Here is a 20,907-nt window from a genome sequence, read left to right as displayed (position 1 = left end):
CGTCGACCATCGGGATCGAGGTAAGCGGTGTCACTCCTCACCTCCCCCTGGGCCCCGTCCTTGGGCAAATCCCAAGTTAAACAGGGCTTTGTGGTCGGAGACCACGGGTGGGGGGGGTGGGGGTGTCCGTGGAGAGGTCATGTGGCATTGAGATCGGGCAGGGGGCGGCATTAGAGAAGCTCCAAACCTCAAGGCAGAGGGTTGGCTAGGTAGGGCCTCTAGCCGACGGGCTACGGGGCACTGCTCAAGTGAGGAGGAAGTCGAGCCCCGAGGGCCCTGTCGTGTGTCTGTGGGGAAGTGCTGTGAAAGCTTTCAGCGAGCGGCACAGTGCGCATCCTTAATTTTGATCAGATTGGAGATGCAGCTCTGAGGTAGAGTGCTGGCTTCGCATATATGAAGCCTCGTGTTCTATTCCCGGTAACTACGGTTAGCAGAGCAGTGATTGCACCGGCCTGCCGCCCTGGGGCATCTTGGCGCGCCGAATTTCAAGGTGGGGAGCCGGTTTCGAGCAGGGCGGGAGGCTGAAGCAAATTGTCATTCTGGGCAAATCACCTCGTCACTCACTGCAAAAAAAACCAAAAAAAAAACTAGGGCCCACAACAAACCGGGTATTGCGTTAGTTTATTCTTCGCCCTCTCCGGGACTAATGCAAAATTCTAGGCGCGCCGGGCGGCTAGGAATGTGTGGAGCTGCTCCAGCATTGAAGTCGCTTTAACGCGAGATTAGGTTGAGGCCCGGCTTCGCGCACCCCCCCTCACAAAAGCGACAATGATCCCGCTGGCGGAAGGGCCACTCAGGGCAGCGGGTATGCTTGGGCTGCGTGGGAGCCATTTCGGGACTGAAAGGCAAAGCCACTTTGGTTAAAAAACAAAGAGAGAGGGATTGTAGGGGCGCGCAGCTCATTTAGCATGGGCAGGGTACAGTAACCGTCACAGACAAGTGTTCGATTCCCCTCTGGGAACACCAAATACTTATTGTTAATGCAAGCTCATGCTTACGTTCTGTCGCATGTTGGTCATAGACTACTATTTCCACTGCACGAATTTGTGCGCGACCTCGTGGTCACCGCTTTGAATCTCGGCAAGTCTAATACACCTTTCATCCTTCTGAGGTCGATAAACCGACCACAATTCCTTGGTTAACAATACACAGTCAGCTATTCAGCGTCAAGACGCCTCAAGCAGTGGACGTGCGCTTTTGCCTGGCACAAGCTAGACTACTGGAGGTCGTGTGTGTTGGAGGTAGGGGAGCAGAACAAGGGTGGGGGAGGTCAAGGTTTAGGACCGCAGGCAGTACAGCTGCTTCTCGTCCTGACAGGCATTGAGCCTGCAATCCTAGGCATCCACGCCGCAGCTCTTCCTCGTTGGTTCGGCGTCCACCACCCTCCCACCTTCCCGGCGGGCTCAGGATCCATGCTTCCTTGAAGGCCCCTGCCTCGCATTTTAAGATGGGGCCTCTTTTGTGCCTACCCCGCGCTGTCCTTGCTGCGACTGTCTCGGGGGGGGGGGCTAGGCCTCCTCCACCGTCTTAGCCTCGGAATAGTTCAGGCCGTGGCACCCTTCGGGGGCAAAACACATGTAAACTTAGCCTCGGAATAGTTCAGGCCGTTGCACCCTTCGGGGGCAAAACACATGTAAACTTTACGTGGTGGTCACCACACACCACGGTATGGGGATATATACACATATTGTGCTTTCTTTGCTGATGGTATTTGCTCATAGGTTCCACACAATGTTTTCTGTTCCTATGGCCTGCCCCTTTGTGTTGGCAATTTTGTGAGCAATAACTTAGCAAAAACGACCTCCCTGTATGATGGTCTCTTCTTGCTTTCTTTGATAATTCTCCAGTATTTCTCATGCCAGACAGTCAGGTGGGAGCACGTGCTTCATAACACACTTCACCACTCCCCCCCACAAATATATATGTCCTTATACCTCTGTTCATTACTTTCGAGTTTCACTCATACTGATGGAAGGACATTCTAACTAGACCTCTGCTGCTCCAAAATGGTTGGAAAATTCAACACCACATTAAGGGCTACTGAAATTACGGTATTTAGGAGCTATGGCTTTTATTCGCTTTTCATATGAATACTGATTTGCCACTATTGCCACAAAATCCATCATCTGCTGCATACTTTACAGATTTTAGGAAATGACAAAATAATGAAGTAATGCTGCCACAAAATGTATTGCATAAGCATTGCAAAAGTTCACTTTCTTTGCGGCAATTTTAGTCAGGCTGCCACATATTTCGGTCCTCTCCTGTTGCCTAATTCCAGCGGCCCTGAGTATATTACAATTAAGAAATGATTGGACCTGTTGGGCTCAATTGGCTTTGAGGTTTTTCCTGCTATCAATGTCCACGTTTCCAAGAGCCTATTGAAAGCAGTCAATTGAAATGGATATGAAACAGATGTTGTGCAAGATCACCGGATAAAGTGATGTAAAAAGCAAAATGCTCTTGATGTTCATGGCAAACATGCGATCAAAAACGCCGATTTTCTCTTGCAGAGGCATCAATTGCAGGCCCCAGTAACTTCACACGAGAATTTAAGGGGAATAATTTTCAGTCGGCTTAATTATCAGCCTCGGTGGCGCGATCTGCAACGCGTCAGCTACTAACCGATGGGTTGGTGGTTCGAGCCCAGCCAACTCCAGTTGGTAAATTCATGCTCAAATGTTGGTGCACTACTAATTAATCCACTACGCCTTATCTTGTATCACACGTGGCCTGATGGGTAGGCGTCTGATTTCGAAACAGAAGATTGAGGGTTACGGTCCATTCGTGGTCGGATATCTGTAAGGAAATTACTTTTAATGATTTTAAACTTTTTAGGTCGTTTTGTATCTTCCATTAGCAGTGCAATGGCATAACTTTTCCACGTCAGTAGCCAGAGAATGCCGAGGGAGACGGTTGTAACGAGCTCCTCAAATCAAATACTTTTATTTTGAGGCCCGTCAGAGTAAGAATCTACACTGGAGTTTCCTAACTATAAAGATGGTATTTAATTATACTCGCACATCCCGCCCACACACAAGATTGAATATCATTACAGATTAAATGAACTCAAATTTATCTACAGTAGATTAGACGTGTCCTCAGATGACCACATGGTGATGAGAACTTTGATTTGAATCGTGAGTTATGATAAACTGAATACAAATGGATGTTGAAAGGATACGGAAGTTACATTAGTTTTACTAAGGAATTATACATTAGATCTAAACACAATAGGCGCTCCCTCCCTGGCCAGGCGCGTTACGCGCACACGATACAGCCGTACAACTGTTGCAATGGCCTTTCTGAGGTGCGTCCATTTGTATCGGAATTTCTCTGACTTATTGCGTGTCTTGCTCACAACAGCGGAAACACTGAGCGGTGTTTGATTCTCACTGTGCACGAGGCCTACTGCTTGAATCACAGGCATCAATTCAGAGAACCCCCGAGTTAGATGTACGTACTTTAGGAAGTGCACTCGCCCAAAAAACAGTGGTACAGAACCGCCCAGGCAGATTATATATCCGTGTTTCGACACAAGGTCGTCATCAAGAGGGCTACGGTAAACAGATAAAATGCGGTAATCTAATGACCACATATTTATTCCAATCTTCAAATATCATAAATTAAAACAGGCTGGAAAGGAACCGGTTAGTTCGGGGTGCCTTATGTGTTTCAATGCACATTTGCTGTTTAAAGTAATATTGGCACGTCACAATTGCCATTGCCACCTCACATTTCCATAAACTGAAAATGTGTCCAATTTATCCCCCATACTGCAGTGATGCGGATGCACCTATGATGATCCCTAGTTGCAACGTCACGTGCAATTGCCATTGCCACATTTCCATACACGGAAAATGTGTCCAATTTATCCCCCAAACTGCAGTGATGCGGATGCACTTATTTCGATCCCTAGTGCAACGTCACATGCTTTGTTGACACAAGTAATGTGTGGACTGTAGATGGGTGTGGGGGCTGGCTCAGGGGGCATTGAAAGAGTTGAGCATAGCTCCATCAGAGTTCACAATATATTGATTCTTACGTGGAATACTGCATGGTCGGAATACTTATGTACTATGCCATCCATTGATGACCAATATAAAGCATCATAACTTACAACTGATAGTGGAAGCACCATTTTATATAACTTAGCCAAAGCAAGTGTAGTATTAAACACAGCATAAAAGAAATGATTACTATTCTAAAATAGACTGTTATAAAGCACGCCCTGTGTCACATTGTACCACTGCACAGCACTACAACTAACAGATATCACTAATGGACAGCTCAATGGAACTCTGGCTATCAGCCTCGCAAGGATAAAGGTACACGCGGGTGCTGCAGGGGTTTCAAATTGTGACTGCAATGCAGCATACATGGTAGCAGAAGACGCTTATTATGTGATCTATCTTACTGACTGCAATCGAGACAAACTAACGTGCCGCAGGAAAGAAAGTTCTGTAGTGTGTCAATTACTTAATTCATTAGAAAGAAAACAAAAGGCAATGTGCACGTGCAAATGACACGGCAGCTCTAAGTACACTAATAGGACCAGGGAGGTAAGCTCACACTGCGTGTCCGAGCACCGAAACACGGTGCTCAGCCCAAGCGAAACGGTGGACTGTAGCATTGCGGGTTGGTTATGGGGAGCCTGGTGCTTCCTGTTAGGGCTAGGTCAGACGACAGAAGCAGACGCGGGGAAGACGCGGCAATCAGGCTAGTTTTGTGTTCACAACAGGGTAAGGAGTGCATGGGCAAGCCCCTTTGGAGCGAGAGTAGAGGGCCATCGGAAAGTATCAACATTAGTAGGTAGTTTCTACCGAGTAATCAGCACTTGAAATCGTCACCTCAAATGACAGGGCCTTGGAAATGGGCATTTCCGCTTAAGGTGTGGGCTGCTGAGGCCGCAGGTTAACCTGACATGAAACTGGTAGTATAGCTCCATTTTAAGAATGTATGAATGACTGCCTCACAAGTAGGCAGACCCAAGATTTGCTCCAACACAGCCCTGCTGAGGTGCAGGGAGCTGCTGTGTTGAGCTGCTGGATCCTAGAAGAAATTAAGGCAATTTCAACAATGATGTCTGGAAACGAAAAGATAGGAAATGTATCTTTTGGTTCATTGTGTCCTGGTATTGCTTCTGTTAACAAAGAGCAATGCAGTCTATCAGCCTACCATCTTCCCAGCAGGCATGATAGATTTTACAGGCACACCTTATGGTGCCCTGATTGCAAATAATACAGACCAGAAGACATCTACATGAATTTGGGGGGTAAACCTCCGTGAAAGCTAAAGCAACACAATAGCAAGAACAGATTTAGTTTTCTTTACTAATGTCGCCCAGAAAGGACCTATCAATTAGCTTACTGACCGTATAAATAGATTTATTATCAGATTTTATTCAGAATTTTGGAGGCAGGAAAGGTACTGTGTCACACCTTAACTAATTGATCATGGCGAAACAAGACAGAAGCAGAATAGTCACACCACACCAGAGCAAATAAACTAGTAAAAGTAACGCAACACACATGTGTGGCTAGGAACTACAGAGCAAGGACCTCTAGGTCAGCACATTGGCTCCACCAAACAGACTTCCATGAATACAATAGAAATTATATCCACCAGTCCACATTGAGCCATTCCAGCATCCCCAGACAGCTCCCGTACAATAAGAAAGTACTATTTTGGCAATGCAGTGCTGTATATTAGGTTGTGTTGAATTACCTCCAGCTCAAGTCATTCATGGGTTTCATAGCTACGCTCCCCACACAATAGTTTGCCTGCGGGCTAATTGGTGAATTTACCGACAATTTACATTAGCTCTTTCTGAAAGCTTAGGTAACCATTAAACAAGTTAAAAACTATAGGATGTTGGAAGCCCAACAGACAAGTGCCTTATAAGCAAGCCCTGAATATAGTAGTCAATGCTCCCGGTCCCCGGCGTATGGTTCATATCATACATAGGCCTAGGGTGTCCACAGCCGCTGGCCAGTTTAAGGAAATAAAACGGTTTGCATTGATCTTGGAGCTCGCCATTGATGTAGGCGGTTGAGCCTCTTTTCATAGAAAACCTGCAACCAAGGGGAACTAGAGGATGATTTTGATATCTAATTTCATTAGGGCTCTTTTCACAGATGGTTATCCTTAGCAGATGTGAGATGATCAGAAGGGCCCCATGCAACTTGGAGAGTTGTTTTCCTGATATGGGGCATCAGCATTTCAGTAGGCCGTCTGGTCATCCCTTAAGGGCTTTGGGTTAGGAAGCATAACAAAAGGCTAGTTATAACTTGGCATGTGGGGCGTCCCCCCCCCAATGCCCTTGCTGTTATTTCAGCCCCATTCATATTTGAAGTTGAGTTTCACTGGGATTCATAATGCCCGTAGCTACCCGTGGGGTCCTAGTGCAGTGACTTGCCAGACTAGAATCAGACGGGGTACATCTGTCCAAAGTTGGCATGGCGATTTTCCTATTAGACTTGGGGGAGGCGCTAGAAACAGCCGGGTGTAGATAAGAGCGAACTAAAGCCTAGGTAGTGGGGGCTCTGGGCGCAGCGGGTGCCACGCCCAGGGCTGTGGAAAAAGTACAAGGCGACCCGCATGCAGGACAGGCGCAGGAACAGGACCTGAAGCCACAGTGCGAGATGCACAGTACTGAGTCATACATAAGCCGAGGGGCCCTTCTTGGGGACTTGGTTCAACGGCACCCCGTTAGTCCTTAGGGCGGTTGTAAGCCTGAGCAACCGGGGGTTTGCTAATAACGCCCCTCCTGGCTGGGCAAGGTGTGAGTTGACTCTCCCTGGTCCAGAAGGGGGGGCAGGTGGACGGTAGGTCCACCGGTGGGAGGTTTTGCCTCCCAGGTTCGACACCTGGCCAGGGCCACTGGTGTCTGCTTCCTTGGCTCAACTTCAGGCGCCCTGCAACAAGGGGTTGCGGGGTATAGGGGGTCGCCTGTCAGTTAACCCACTCTGTTATTTGTATCACAAATAAACCTGCAACTTCTTATTCCCAACATACTTGTCTGTGTATCATTTGGGTGGTGAGGGTCGTGGGACAAGGGTACCGATGCCACTACTATGCGGGAGGCCCGCGGTCCCTGCAGGGGACCCCATAGGAGGGCAAACCCCGTAGTAGGGCGTAGGAAACCGCAGGCCAGCCAGGGGGAGGGAGGGGGGGCGGGGCCGGACAAGGGTAGGCCACCCCCCCCTTTTTTCTGGGATGTTATGGGGAGCCCTGCCTTCCGGGCGCTCTCTTTGCTGCTGCCCCCTCTCACTGTCGGTCGCTCCAGGCTGTTCCCGCCAGCCTCAGACGTTAGGCCCCTAGCCCCCACGACGCCGGACGCGAGGCCCGCAATTTCGCTCCCCTCCCTACCGCTCACCCGCTGAAAGGGGAGAAGTGGGGAGGGGGGAATATTAATGATGTTTTTGTTTTCCAGGTTGCAGGAGGAGTTACAAGGCGACCCCCATGCAGGACAGGCGCAGGAACAGGACCTGAAGCCACAGTGCGAGATGCACAGTACTGAGTCATACATAAGCCGAGGGGCCCTTCTTGGGGACTTGGTTCAACGGCACCCCGTTAGTCCTTAGGGCGGTTGTAAGCCTGAGCAACCGGGGGTTTGCTAATAACGCCCCTCCTGGCTGGGCAAGGTGTGAGTTGACTCTCCCTGGTCCAGAAGGGGGGGCAGGTGGACGGTAGGTCCACCGGTGGGAGGTTTTGCCTCCCAGGTTCGACACCTGGCCAGGGCCACTGGTGTCTGCTTCCTTGGCTCAACTTCAGGCGCCCTGCAACAAGGGGTTGCGGGGTATAGGGGGTCGCCTGTCAGTTAACCCACTCTGTTATTTGTATCACAAATAAACCTGCAACTTCTTATTCCCAACATACTTGTCTGTGTATCATTTGGGTGGTGAGGGTCGTGGGACAAGGGTACCGATGCCACTACTATGCGCATGTGACGGAGCAATATGCTGAGGAGCGGAACCTTACATCACACCCTAGAGATATTTGGGAGCCCTGCAGAAAACCCCTTTTCTGCTTTAACTCGCCCCCAGTCAGTTCCCCACCGCGGTTGCTAACTGGTGCTCTCCCCTGCCCCTCTTTGTGCAGTTGTCGTCTTCTATGCGCTCTATGTCTGTTGCTTGCCTGCTGGTCTCTAGTGGTACCTCAGTACCTGTCATTTATATTGCTTCATTCAATATATACTGTCTGTCTGTGGAAATTAATAGACTTCTGTTTGTATCGATTAAAACTAATACATTCAAATATCCCCCAAAAATCTGATCCAAGCACTACATTTGTGTGCATCTAAAAGTGCATGTTTTCCTCTCGGACTGACCGCGACCTCATGCGCTCATCCATCAGTCCTAGGCTAATCCAAACTAGAAAGAATGAACGAACATTACCTCTCCTGTGCCGGTCAACTCTACAGTAATAACCCTTCACACCGGAATAACGTAATAAATTGAAACGCATCCAGATCCTTGTAATGCTCTTGTTGCGCGCATCTTGAGAACGTTAAAATGTTCGTATAATTTCCACGCTCTCGCAATTCAATTAACCTTGGGTGGCAGCCAATGCAATTCGCTAATATTAACACACTTGTCTGAATTAACTTTCTTTCTAATATTGAACAACATTAACATCATGTTAACATGGTTGGGTAATGCATTCATAACACACCAGTGTTGCATTTTAAAATTGTATGCATCAATGAAACATAAAATTATATGTTAACGCTGTGTTAGCTTCCTCATGATAATTAAAATTAAAAAAAACTTGCAGCATATGTCTTTTAGTGCGTAGCCTCTATCAGTAAATGTAGAACATTTTTTTTCCATGCTAGCCACATATCCAGTCATGCAAATTAATAATTGTCCAGAACTGGAATTTCCAGAACAGTACAGTTAAACATACATTTTCAAAATGTCACTTTTGCTAAACTGATTCAGTGGAGGGATGCAGACCTATCAAAGGGCTGTGGAGCAGCCGCAGCTCATATTCCCATTTTATTGCGTGCAACCTGTGGAAGGTTTTACATTAGCGTTTGCTACTTGCAGTAGCTGTTTGTGCTTGTAATCGGTAACTGCTTATTTACATGCTTCAATAAAGTACAATAGCCTGTCATCAGAATGAAAGGGTTGTGTGATGTGATGTGATGTAATGAGATGTAATTTTATTAAACGGTCAGGTTGATGGACTGACACCTGGGTAATCCCTTTGATTGAATTGAAATGAGGCCACTGGTATGTTACATTATTTGAAAGTCATGATTAGCATTGTGAAAGTGACTTTTATTTACTCATTATCTTTAGCCACCATGAAAAGTTACCTGTTTACTTGCGCTGTTTTTCTGTTGGTTGGGTTTACACCCGAATTCGTTCTCGAGGGGTTGAGATTTTACAGAGACTTCATTTGTATGCGGTAAGTGAACGGAAGGTAAAGTTACATTGTGTTATTTACAAACTTTGCATTTCTCATGGGAAAGATACATTTCTTTCTGGCGCAACCAATTTTTCTTGTGTTATACATTTCCTAATTGTATATTTTATTGTTGATAGTTACAAGTTCCCTTTCTTTTGTTTTTCTGTTTAAGTTTTTTGCTTAAGTGATCAAGTGCAAATATCTGGGATGTACACTCGCACAATTCTAATTAAAAGGGCTTGCTACACTGTGCTTAACACTTCCGTTTTGTACAGGGTAGTTACTATCTTTGATGTTGGCATTTATATTATTCTATGGACTTCGTTTTTGGGTGTTTCTCAACTTTTGTTTAAGCTGTTGCTCAGGTTTGGATGAACTCTTGCATAATGTGGATACCAAATCTTACTGTGTTGACAATTGGATTCACTGTCTACTTTCAGGCTAATCATCCAGTATAGTTCCGGATTTGTCCTATCACAATTATAGGGGATATGTAATGCTTTCCGCAATATAACAATTCTTTTCTAAAGTGCATTAATGTCCAGTCGTTCTATTGCACATATCACTTAATTTTGTCTAAAAGATACCTTAGGGCCAAAAGGTGTCTTGGGTATCAATACCAGCACATTTTATTTTTTGATGTATTGATTTCAGGAATGGAAGATAATAATTATTACATATAATCATAATATTGTTTCTCTGCTCTTTTGCCAATGTTTTGTGACCTGTTTTCGAGAATCTTCTTCATCAGGACTATCCAATCATTCAAATTGGCCATTCTGATTATAGGAAATTCCATCTCAATCTATAATAAATGAGTAGTCACAGTTTAGACATACATGTGGCACCTAGAAGAATCCAACAATTGTATGTGCAAAGAATGCAAATAGTGCTAACAGACCTTTCCCCCATGCTAACCATGATACAGATTACATTTATTCAGGATTATTTGCCAATAAGCTGTGTGTTTACCACTGTATAATTGTATATAGCACGTTTTTGTCTGTTTTTCTTTGTTATAACACATGAATCAAGGTGCCATACTATATTGAGATTGAAGGACATATCGGGGTTAACTTTATCTTTGAAAAATATGACTAACCATATTAAACAATTTTATACAAAGAGAATTGTTTTCATAAAAAATGGCAAGTATTTCCACTTTCTTCAATACAGTTAATATTATATATTTATTTTGACAAAATTAGATCATCTTTAATATTTCCTCACAAATGTATTTCAGTTTTCAATTCCCATGCTAAATTAACCATTTTATGAAACATGTCGGAGATTTCAATACACTCCTTCATTCTTTCTAGATTCTTACAGATACACATATGCATTCTCAAAATATGTTCTTGTTCCATAAGCACATTTGGAAAAATTCAGTGCCTGATGTTTAGTTTATGATTACAAGGACATCATACTCATGTGTGTGTGCAGTTACCCCAGTCATGTTCTTCATTAAATACCTTCTCATTGTTGATTTTAAAAATCCAACATACCTCCTGGTTAGTCATTCTACCATTTGTATCAGCAGTTCTTGAAGTTGTTATTATTCTTTGAATAAAAAAAACATTGTAGATCCTCTTCTCTATGATCGCTGTCTAAATAGTGGAACACCATAGGGGCGGATAGTTATTTTCTTCCTAATACACAACCTCTGTTAATCCTGCATCTAGCAAACCTTCTGGGCTGTCCTATATGTGGGCGGCCACTCTCGCAGATTACAAGATATATAATGTTCTGTGTGGAGTTAATGTGGCCCATCAGTTTTATGCTGATATTGTTCACATTAAGTTCTTGTTTATTTGCAGTGAATTTATAAACCCTACAATTTCCACTATGGAAATGTCCCTGTATTTCTTTTCATACCCATAATATCGGAGTTCCAGTATTGTGCTATACTGGGAGAGCAGTGTATACCTAGGAGTCTCTGAAACTCCACCTTCTATCTTAAACAATCAATGATGCTTTTAGGGCTTGTTTGTTAGTCACACTGAATATTGGCAAGTTACATTTGATAACATTTACTACTGCTAGGCAAGTTCGATTTGATGCGATACACAGACATTCCTTTGGTCTCCCCGGGCTTGTCACCCGGCTCCTACCATCTGCCGCCAAACCTTTGGCCTTGTCACTTGAGCCTCAAAGGAACACCCCTCCCAGGGTGCACTGAACACCCCTCCCAGGGTGCACTGTCCTCCTCAAGTTGCAGAGATGTCACTCTGAATACCACCCTTTGACCGAAGGCAATGCTGAATGTGACGTATCATCCCTTCCACCGAGTACTTCTCCTCCTCCGCACAAGCACTTTGTACGGCCCATACAGTCCGAATTACCCATAATAAAGTTTCTTCTGTGGAGCAGCACCAAGAGGTCCCTTGGGGTGGTGGTAAGTGCTTTATAGAAACTGCCACTCACTCCGTCACTTAGATGTTCGGTGCAGTGCCCCTCATATTGTGAGACCCAAAGAAACTTATAACACGATTAGCAAAGTGTTTCCCATGCGTGACTTATATCCGGAAAATAATGCAATCCACGCGCATTAGGGACATCCAATAAGTAACATCCCACATGCAGGTGTGCATTCACCATGTTTATTAGTTAACCACCCAGAGGTGTGTGCACTAGCGCGTGAACTGTGCCTCTCGCCCCCATCTCTGTCATTGTGTCTGTCTGTGTCTCACTCTGTGTGTGTGTGTGTCTGTGTGTGTGTCTGTCTGTGTGTCTGTGTGTCTCTGCCTGTGTGTCTCTATGTCTCTGTCTGTGTGTCTCTATGTCTCTGTCTGTGTGTCTCTGTCAGTCTGTGTGTCTCTGTCTGTGTGTCTCCTTCTGTGTCTGTGTGTCTCCTTCTGTGTGTCCATCTGTCTTTGTGTCTGTGTGTCTCTATCTGTGTGTCTCTGTGTTTCTCTCACTATGTGTCTCTGTCTGTGGGTCTCTGTCTGTGGGTCTCTGTCTGTGGGTCTCTGTCTGTGGGTCTCTGTCTGTGGGTCTCTGTCTGTGGGTCTCTGTGTGTCTGTCAATGTGTCTCTGCCTGTGTGTCTCTGTCTGTGTGCCTCTGTCTTTGTCTGTCTGTCTGTTTGTCTCTGCCTGTTTCTCTCTGTCTGTTTGTCTCTGCCTGTTTGTCTCACTGTGTGTGTCTGTGTTTCTCACTCTGTGTGTGCCTCTGACTGTGTGTCTCTGTCTTTGTGTCAAACTTTAATAATGTGAGACCTATTGCATTGCAAAATGCTTGTTTGGAATCGTTATAGGCTACCATTATTTTTTTTTTTTTAATTTTATTGAAATTAAAACATAACAAGCAACACAATACACTTCACAAGGCAGAAAGTCATTTTCGGGAAGCATGTAGGGACGGGGAGCAAGTCCAGTACTTATGCATACAGGATTTCAGTTATCAATTCCATTGTGAGGTGGGGGGCAGCAAGGAAACCATGCAATACATACATTTAAAGTGCGAGAACCAGGAATGTCATTTAGGGAGACAATGGGATATTAAGGGCAAAATCCTGAGGGGGAGTACATATATTCCCACGATAGGCATTCCATTGAGACCAAATTCTGCTCCACTTCTTAGGTCTGCCCCGGGACAAGTACACCGACTTTTCTCTGAACATGCACCAGTCCATATTTTCCTTCCATTCAGATATAGTGGGCAGTCTGTGGTAACCCCATAATTGCGCAATGTCCCTTTTTGCAATCATATTACCGAGGGTTGCCCAACAGATCTGTGCAGTATTATAATCATTCGGTTCCCATACATTAAGGAGACAGCGTCTGGCTTCAGGCAGGAGTGTAACCCCCGTAACCCTTTCCATGGTGGTATGTACTCGGGACCAAAACCTAGCCACCTCAGGGCATTCCCACAGTATATGAAGGAAGGTGCCACTCATACCACATCCACGTTTACACAGACCATCCACCGAGTGCCCCATACGAACCAGACTCGGACCAGTGACATACACTCGATGTAGGATCTTGAGCTGGACGAACCGAAGGCGAGCAGGGATGGCCACCTCCTTAGGGGAGGACACGGCCATTTGCCAGTCCTCATCGTCCAGCTCCAACCCATCAGCAGTCCACAAGGCCCTAAGGCGCACAAGCAAGTCGACTCTGTTGTTAATGAGCTTTTTTATAAATCAGCGAAATTGTGCTGTCAGGTACGTAGCCATCAAGGATACGGTCCTCCAGAGGCGAGGACTCGGGGATCTCCGTCCCCTTGGGGAAGGCAGACAACAAGGCATGCCGTACCTGGACATACCGAAAGAACTCCTTATCGTCAAGCTCATATTCAATCTTTAGTGCCTCAAAAGTCTTAACATTCCCTTTGGACCAAAGATCATCAATCTTGCTTATACCTATCATGTCCCATTTAACAAAACCTTTCGACCTCCACAAATTGCCCAAACCATCCGAGTCATACAGCGGAGTTGCACGGGACAACCTATCCCTCCAACCCAGAGCAGCATTTGCATCAGGCCACACTCGCACAGCAATTTTAGTGGGCCCGGCCAAAGTCTTATAGGGTTCTTTAGAGTACAGCGCCCTGTTGAAATTTCCACCAGGCAAAAGACACTTATCCATTGCAAAGGCTGGCGTCAAGCCGGGGTCATAGGTGGCATGGTTAATAGCACTCAGTTGAGAGGCCCAGTAATAACGTCTGATGTCCGGGAGGGCAATACCGCCATCGTACCATGGAAGAGTGAGTTTGGAGAGGGCAATGCACGCACGCCCATCCCAAATCAGCCGCCTCTGAAGGCCCTCCACTTCTCGAAAATAGCCTGGGGGAATAGGATCGTAAGAGTTCTGGAGGGCATATAAAAATCTGGGTAGCGACATCATCTTGAAGAGAGCCGCACATCCCAAGAGTGACAGAGGGAGCCAGCGCCATCGAACAACATCAAGCTGGAGCCACTGAAGGGGGGCTCGAAGGTTACGGTCGTACCAAAAGGCGGGATCCAAGGAAATGTAAATCCCCAAATACTTGAAGCCGGACATAGCTAACTGGATCGGGAATCTACTGGGCAACGGAGGAAGCTCTCCGGCCAAAACATAAACACAGGATTTGTTCCAATTGATGACAAGGCCCGAGTTCTTCCCGAAAGAGGTAAGGACATCAAAACGCACATTAAGGGACTTCCGAGGGGACGTGAGGTAAAGGAGGATATCATCCGCATAGAGTGAAATGGGGTCCTCAAAGTCAGGAGTCCACCGAATGCCCTTCAGCGAGGGCTCCCAGCGAAGCCACTCAGCTAACGGTTCCAAAGCAAGGGCAAAAAGCAGTGGGGACCATGGACAGCCCTGCCTGGTACCTCGGCCAAGCGTGAAAGGGCCAGAGACCCTCCCGTTAACAACCACCTGGGCCAGCGGCCTCTCGTACAGAAGCTTGACCCAGGCGATGAATGTCGGACCGAACCCAAACTTAGCGAGAGTAGCCCAAAGATACGGCCATTCGATGGTGTCAAAAGCCATAGTGGCATCAAGGGAGGCCAAAATGGCCGGCTCAGTCAGAGTCCCAGCTCTCGCGAGGACTCCATGGAGCCTCCGGAGGTTAAGGGCGGTGTTCCGGTGCGGAATAAAACCGGATTGGTCCGGATGAATCAAATCACCAATCACCCTAATCAAACGAGTGGCCAACAATTTAGCAAGTATTTTGGGTTCGGCATTAAGCAACGAAATAGACCTATACGAAGCAGAACGATCACGTGGTTTACCCTCCTTGTGAATCACAACTATAGTGGCCAGACGCTGATCGACGGGGAGGACACCAGAATCAAGGGCCTCAAGGAACATGCTCCTTAAGTGAGGCGCCATTTTGTCTGGCCGCAGCTTATAGAGCTCAATGGGCAAGCCGTTGGGGCCCATGGCCTTACCCGACCGGAGGGGACGGATGTAGATTGCGACCTCGTCCACCGTGATAGGAGCATCCATTAAGACCCTATCCTCATCAGAGAGGCAGGGCAAGGCAATATCGCGCAGCAAGAGCTGAGAGTCACGTTCATCCCTGTCACTGACCGAGACATACACCGTCTGGAAGTGGGCCACAAAACACCCAACAATACCCACCGGGTCAGAAACGCACTCACCAGTCAACTTCTCAATCACAGGCACGACCCGATTCATTCTCTCTTTCTTATCCAACCATGCAATCAATTTACCCGCTTTGTCACCCACATCATAAATTCTACCTTGTTGCTCTCTATTCATGACTTTCGCAGCGTCAGTCACAAGGGCTCTATAGTCTGCCTGCTTCAAACTAAGGGAGTGCAATATAGCAGGGGAGACATCACCATCGAGATCGCTCTCAAGCACAGTAATTTCAGATTCGATGCGTGCAAGTTCTTCACATTTAGCCTTTTTAACAGCAGCAATCAATGACAATGAATGCCCATGAACCACAGTCTTGAAAGCCTCCCACAATGAGATAGAGGAAGAAACAGACCCCACATTTTCAGTAAACAGTCAATAGCTTTCACCAGGGCGGAGCGGGTCGCAGGATTCCGAAGATACCACGGATTAATAGGATCAACTCTACCTGCAGTACCCACCCCAGCCTCAACACTGCACCAAAGGGGGGAATGATCAGAGATGCCCCTGGGAAGATGGCGGATCTCCCTAATGGGGAACGATTGCGATGCAGGCATGAGGAAATAATCAAGTCTGGAAAGGCTACCATGAGCCCCGGAATGGAACGTATATTGTAACTGTGCAGGATGCATGAGTCTCCAACCATCCGTTAACCCAAAGGTCTCAAGCAGTTCACTGAGCCACATTTGGGACCTAGGCAAGTCCCGGGGGCGGGGGTAACGATCAGAAGTGCCGGAAACCACAGAGTTAAAGTCCCCGCCGAGAATCAGAAAACCTTCAGGCAGCCCCAGGAGAAGCCGCCCCAGGTCTGCAAAAGTAGTGGCCTGTAGGCCTGGAGGGACATATTCGGTGACTACAGAAAGCGTCTTACCCTCCCATCTCCCAGAAAGCGCAGCATAGCGACCTCTATCATCAAGCATTATGTAGTCGATTTCGAGGGGAAGAGAGGACCTAATCAGAACCCCCACCCCTCTGGAGCCAGAGGTGAATCCGGCATGTGCGACTAACCGATACCCACGTCTATTCAACGCTTGGCAAGCATTCCCAATTAAGTGCATTTCTTGCAGTAGGACAATATCAGGGGAGTGGCGTCGAAGGAACTGCAGCACCACCCCTCGTTTTATTCTGTCTCCCAAACCATTGACATTCCAGGATAGCAGTCTCAACTCACTACCCCCCATCCCAAGAAAGAACCAGCGCCCCACCCCCACGAAGTCCCGCAGAAGAAGGAGCTAAGCAAACAATACGGTGCCTTGTGAAGGAAACAAAGGAACAAACATACCCAACCCCCACCCCCCTACAAAAACCCGTTACAACACCCCCCACCCTGCACCCCTGCATACGAACTAGAAACCACCCCAACTTGCAGTGTGCCTGTCGCCCAATCATTAAACTAGTCTACACAAAGAACCCCAGGAGGAGGAAAAGTCCACTACACCCACGTTACCCCTGGACCCATCAAAAACAATAATAAAAGAACAAATAGCAAAACTCAGGTGAAAAACGATAAGGAACAGACGTCGGGAATCGATAAAAGTTCACGGTGTTATTGTCGAACTTCAAGGGGCCATGCTCCCCGAGATGCTTGGAGAATAGCGTCTCTATCCCGAAAATGGAAAAGCCTAGCAACAATTGGTCTCGGGGGGGGCACCAGGCTTCACCTCCCGCCCGGGAAACGGTATGCACGCTCAACCGCAAAGAACTTGCTGAGTCCGGCGGGAGCTAGATGATTCAGGACCAGGTCCTCCACAAGGAGATCGACAGCAGAGTTATCGGGATTTTCCGGCACGCCAATGATGCGCACGTTATTGCGCCTGGCCCTGTTGTCATGTTCCTCGAGTCGACGGGCCATCAAGTCGTGTGACGATCTCAGGTTGCCGATCTCAGTCTGTACGTCCGTGACATCAGCGATCAGGCTGGAGGTCTTTAAATCCAACTCTTTCACCCTCTCATTAGTTTTAGCCATGTCCGCTCTAATCAGCGTGACATCCACCGCCACAGTGTCGATTTTAGAAGCAAGAGCCTCATATTGCTGTCCCATAGAGGCCTGCATGCTTGTAATGGCAGTCATGACTTCACGAAGAGAGACATCTGCAGGCGCGGTCGGGTCAGCCCTGGGGTCGTCAAGCATACGACCGGTGCCACCGGGGGTTCCCATCGGTTGGGTGTATCTATCCATGACGTTGGTCTGGGTATGTCCCCCGCGGACCGGCGTCTTTGTCTTGCGCTTCTCCAGCTCTGGTTTGGTGGCCATATTGGAAGCTGTGCCCCGAAGGGGCCCCCTAGACCTGGTGAAAATGGCCGAACCTGGTGGGGCCAGTAAAGACAAGAAATGAGCCAAAAGATGATTAAACGGCAGCAGGGCAGGGGGGCCAAAACCCTCAGGAGAGGCAGAGGCCGACAGCAAGGCAAAGCCACGCCAAGTCCGGAAAAGGTCTTCGAGAGTGTCAGTAACTCGGAGATCGTCGTGAAAAACGAAACCAAAAGTGGGGATGGGGCCGACCGGGGAGGATCCCTCCAGCCGTTGTTGTTCAACTACTCCCCGGCCAGTAAAACAGAGCACCCCGGCCACGTCCGGGGCAGGCCGGAAAAATGGAAGTCGATGTAAAAACAGCTCCCGACGTCCAAATTCAATTTTGAAAAGGATGTTGAGGTCCACAAGAGTTCGTCTTCAAAGGCCCATGTTCAAAATAAGGATATGATAAGGATGTTTGCAGAAGGGCGGCACGGGTCTCGGGAGCCCTCTGCTCACGCGACCATCTTGGATGCCCGCGTAGCTCCTCCCCCTAGGCTACCATTATTGCCTCCACACATTCAGGTCAGCTCTAAAGTAGCTGACATTTTAAAAGTCAACTTTATTATATAGAACCCATACTTGATTCAATTTACACATGTTTTTTCACCTGCTTTGGTAAGCAACAGCCCTGAGCTGTCATGGTTTGTTCAAACCAAGAGAAACCTCTTTGCATTCAATGAAGTAATTTGGTCTCTAGTTCACCCATTTAAATGCATGCATTATTTATGCAAATTAAAATAAATATAGTTTGTGGTGGAATGCCTCCTGACAGAGTATGTGTTGGGGCAAAGTAGTGCTCCCAGTTGATACTGATTATAGGCTACCTAGACGTCTGTAATTTGCATCCCTATCTCTCATCTGGTGCCTTTGTAAGGGTCTAAACTAAGAGGACCTTTGTCAAAGATAGATTCTGGCAGGAATCAGCACAGACCCAGAGAGGCATGGTTGGTGCTTTTTTACTGGATCTTCGGTGGCATGCCCAAATCTGGGCTTTGATTGGGGTGGGGGGATTCAGATGGCACTAAATATGGTTATTTCAAAGATTATTCATACCATCTAGAATCCTAGTCCTAATCAATTAAAATGGCAGTTCTCATGGATCTTCTTTCAAAAAGGCAGCACCATGCCATGTCTTACACTTTTAAGGAGCATATTTGAGCCACAAGCGTGCATTTGTTTATTCCCTCCGTGAGTTCGAGAATTCTGTTACCCCACTTCAACTCCTGGATAGTTGCATTTCCCACTTACTCCCCGTCACCCCTAAACACTCTTTTGTTGCTTCCAGTCTCCTGCAGGTCTTGGTTACGGTCTTTGTCCTAAAGCCTAGGTCCCATTAGACCTGCCCAGATATCAGATTACTATGGTGCTCAATAACAATAGCTGCTCAAGTATTAGCTGTAATATTTAAGTACAAGTACGGTGTACCCAGTTTCGGATCCACAAAGCTGCACAACCAGGTACTGGATTAAATCCAATGAATCAAATTTGTTTAATTCTTCTTTACTGTAAAACTTGCATTTTCACCATACTTTTTTTTTTTATTCGAATCATTTTATTCAATCTGTTATTTCCGTATTCCAAAAAGCACTCAGAAGCATGGGGTTCATTCCATGTCACGATTTATTGCCTATAGTCCAATGCATTTCGGGATGAACCCTCCCTTCGTCAGGGACATCTACAAGTATAAACAAATACATATCTTTGAGCGCTATATGCCAGTGTAATTTACCGTCATGGTAATACAATCAAAATCAAAAAGTTGCATAAAAACACATCCACGTGAACATCTAATTCAATGACATTTATTGCACTTTCGTGGTTAGACACGTTAAAACAGCGTGCAGGGTTCACTATTTAAAAAAAGAAAAAAAATGCTATTCCGGTACACCTTAAGAAAATCCACTAGATACCTTGATAGAAATCCCAATTTTAATTCAATTCACAGAGTATGAAATGCACACCAATGTAATGCATGTTTCCATTTTTTTCATTTTATTTGTTTATACTTGTAGATGTCCCTGACGAAGGGAGGGTGCCTCCCAAAATGCATTGGACTATTGGCAATAAATCGAGACTTGGAATGAACCCCATGCTTCTGAGTGCTTTTTGGAATATGGAAATAACACATTGAATAAAATTAATCGAATCAAAAGAAAAAAGTATGGTGAAAATGCAAGGAGTACAGTTTTACAGTAAAGAAGAATGAAACAAATTTGATTCATTGGATTTAATCCAATACCTGGCTGTGCAGCTTTGTGGATCCGAAACTGGGTCCACCGTACTTGTAGTTATTGTTGCAGCGCAACGAGACAAGCGCGGAGAGAGTTTTGCACGCCAAAAACGTTGAAAGTGCTTGAAAAAACCAATGAGAAAAATGGATTACATTGGTGTGCATCTCATACTCTGTGAATTCACTGTAATATTTAAGGCCATTCCATCAATTTCAAGTATCTCCAGCAATGGACCTTTGGTGTTACCTACTTGTATCCACAAGCTGTGTCAGGTTATTGTTGCTGCTGTGAAGAAAGCCTGAATATTGCACGTGGTAGACAATTAGCATGTACCTTCCAACGTAAATGTATTGTTAACCTGTAAATACAACGTATTTTTCCTTCGTAGAGTCAGTAACCATTTTTAATTTCCTCAGTCACCGAGTTGAGAATTTACTGTTCGGTTCCAGTTTTTTAAGTCAACCAAGACATTGGTTTAAAAAAATCTATTTTATTTCTATACTTTTCGATGCAAAGAGTGCTTCTGTACCTGGGCAGCTCATTGCATTAATTCCAAGAGTATGTGTAATGAAATCTTGGAATGCTTCTCTGCTGTAATGTAAATTGTCATTTGTTACCTGGAAATCCAATCATACATTTAAATCTCTGAAAAGCAGGAGCGTTTCACAGTGTTGATTTAATCTTTGTATTTTCTCTAGGAGGCTGTGGATGAACTGGAAAGTCTTTTATCTCAGACAGTTTACTGTCCAGATAGTAGAGGACGATGGTGGGACCGTCTGGCTCTCAATTTGCATCAACATTTGAAACGCACAGAGAAGGTAATTTTTTGTTTGTATTGGACGAATGGACTAATCTACGTGGATACATACTTAT

The 20,907-nt window shown here is 46.2% G+C and overlaps 1 protein-coding gene across 1 annotated transcript in view; it reads left to right on the top strand.

The window, feature by feature from the left end:
- The window catches only part of FAN1 (FANCD2 and FANCI associated nuclease 1), a 234,852-nt gene that overhangs the window by 120,739 nt on the left and 93,206 nt on the right, over window positions 1-20,907 (top strand). Inside the window, exons 7-8 of the mRNA XM_078684916.1 lie at window positions 9,309-9,417; window positions 20,733-20,852. Of these exons, the coding sequence (XP_078541042.1) occupies window positions 9,309-9,417; window positions 20,733-20,852 (229 nt within the window). The remainder of the gene's footprint in view (window positions 1-9,308; window positions 9,418-20,732; window positions 20,853-20,907) is intronic.

The sequence above is a fragment of the Lissotriton helveticus genome, chromosome 3_2, assembly GCF_964261635.1.
Source record: "Lissotriton helveticus chromosome 3_2, aLisHel1.1, whole genome shotgun sequence".
Lineage (NCBI taxonomy): Eukaryota > Metazoa > Chordata > Amphibia > Caudata > Salamandridae > Lissotriton > Lissotriton helveticus.
Note: the sequence above shows the minus strand (reverse complement) of the source record. Positions and strands in the feature narration are given on the sequence as shown.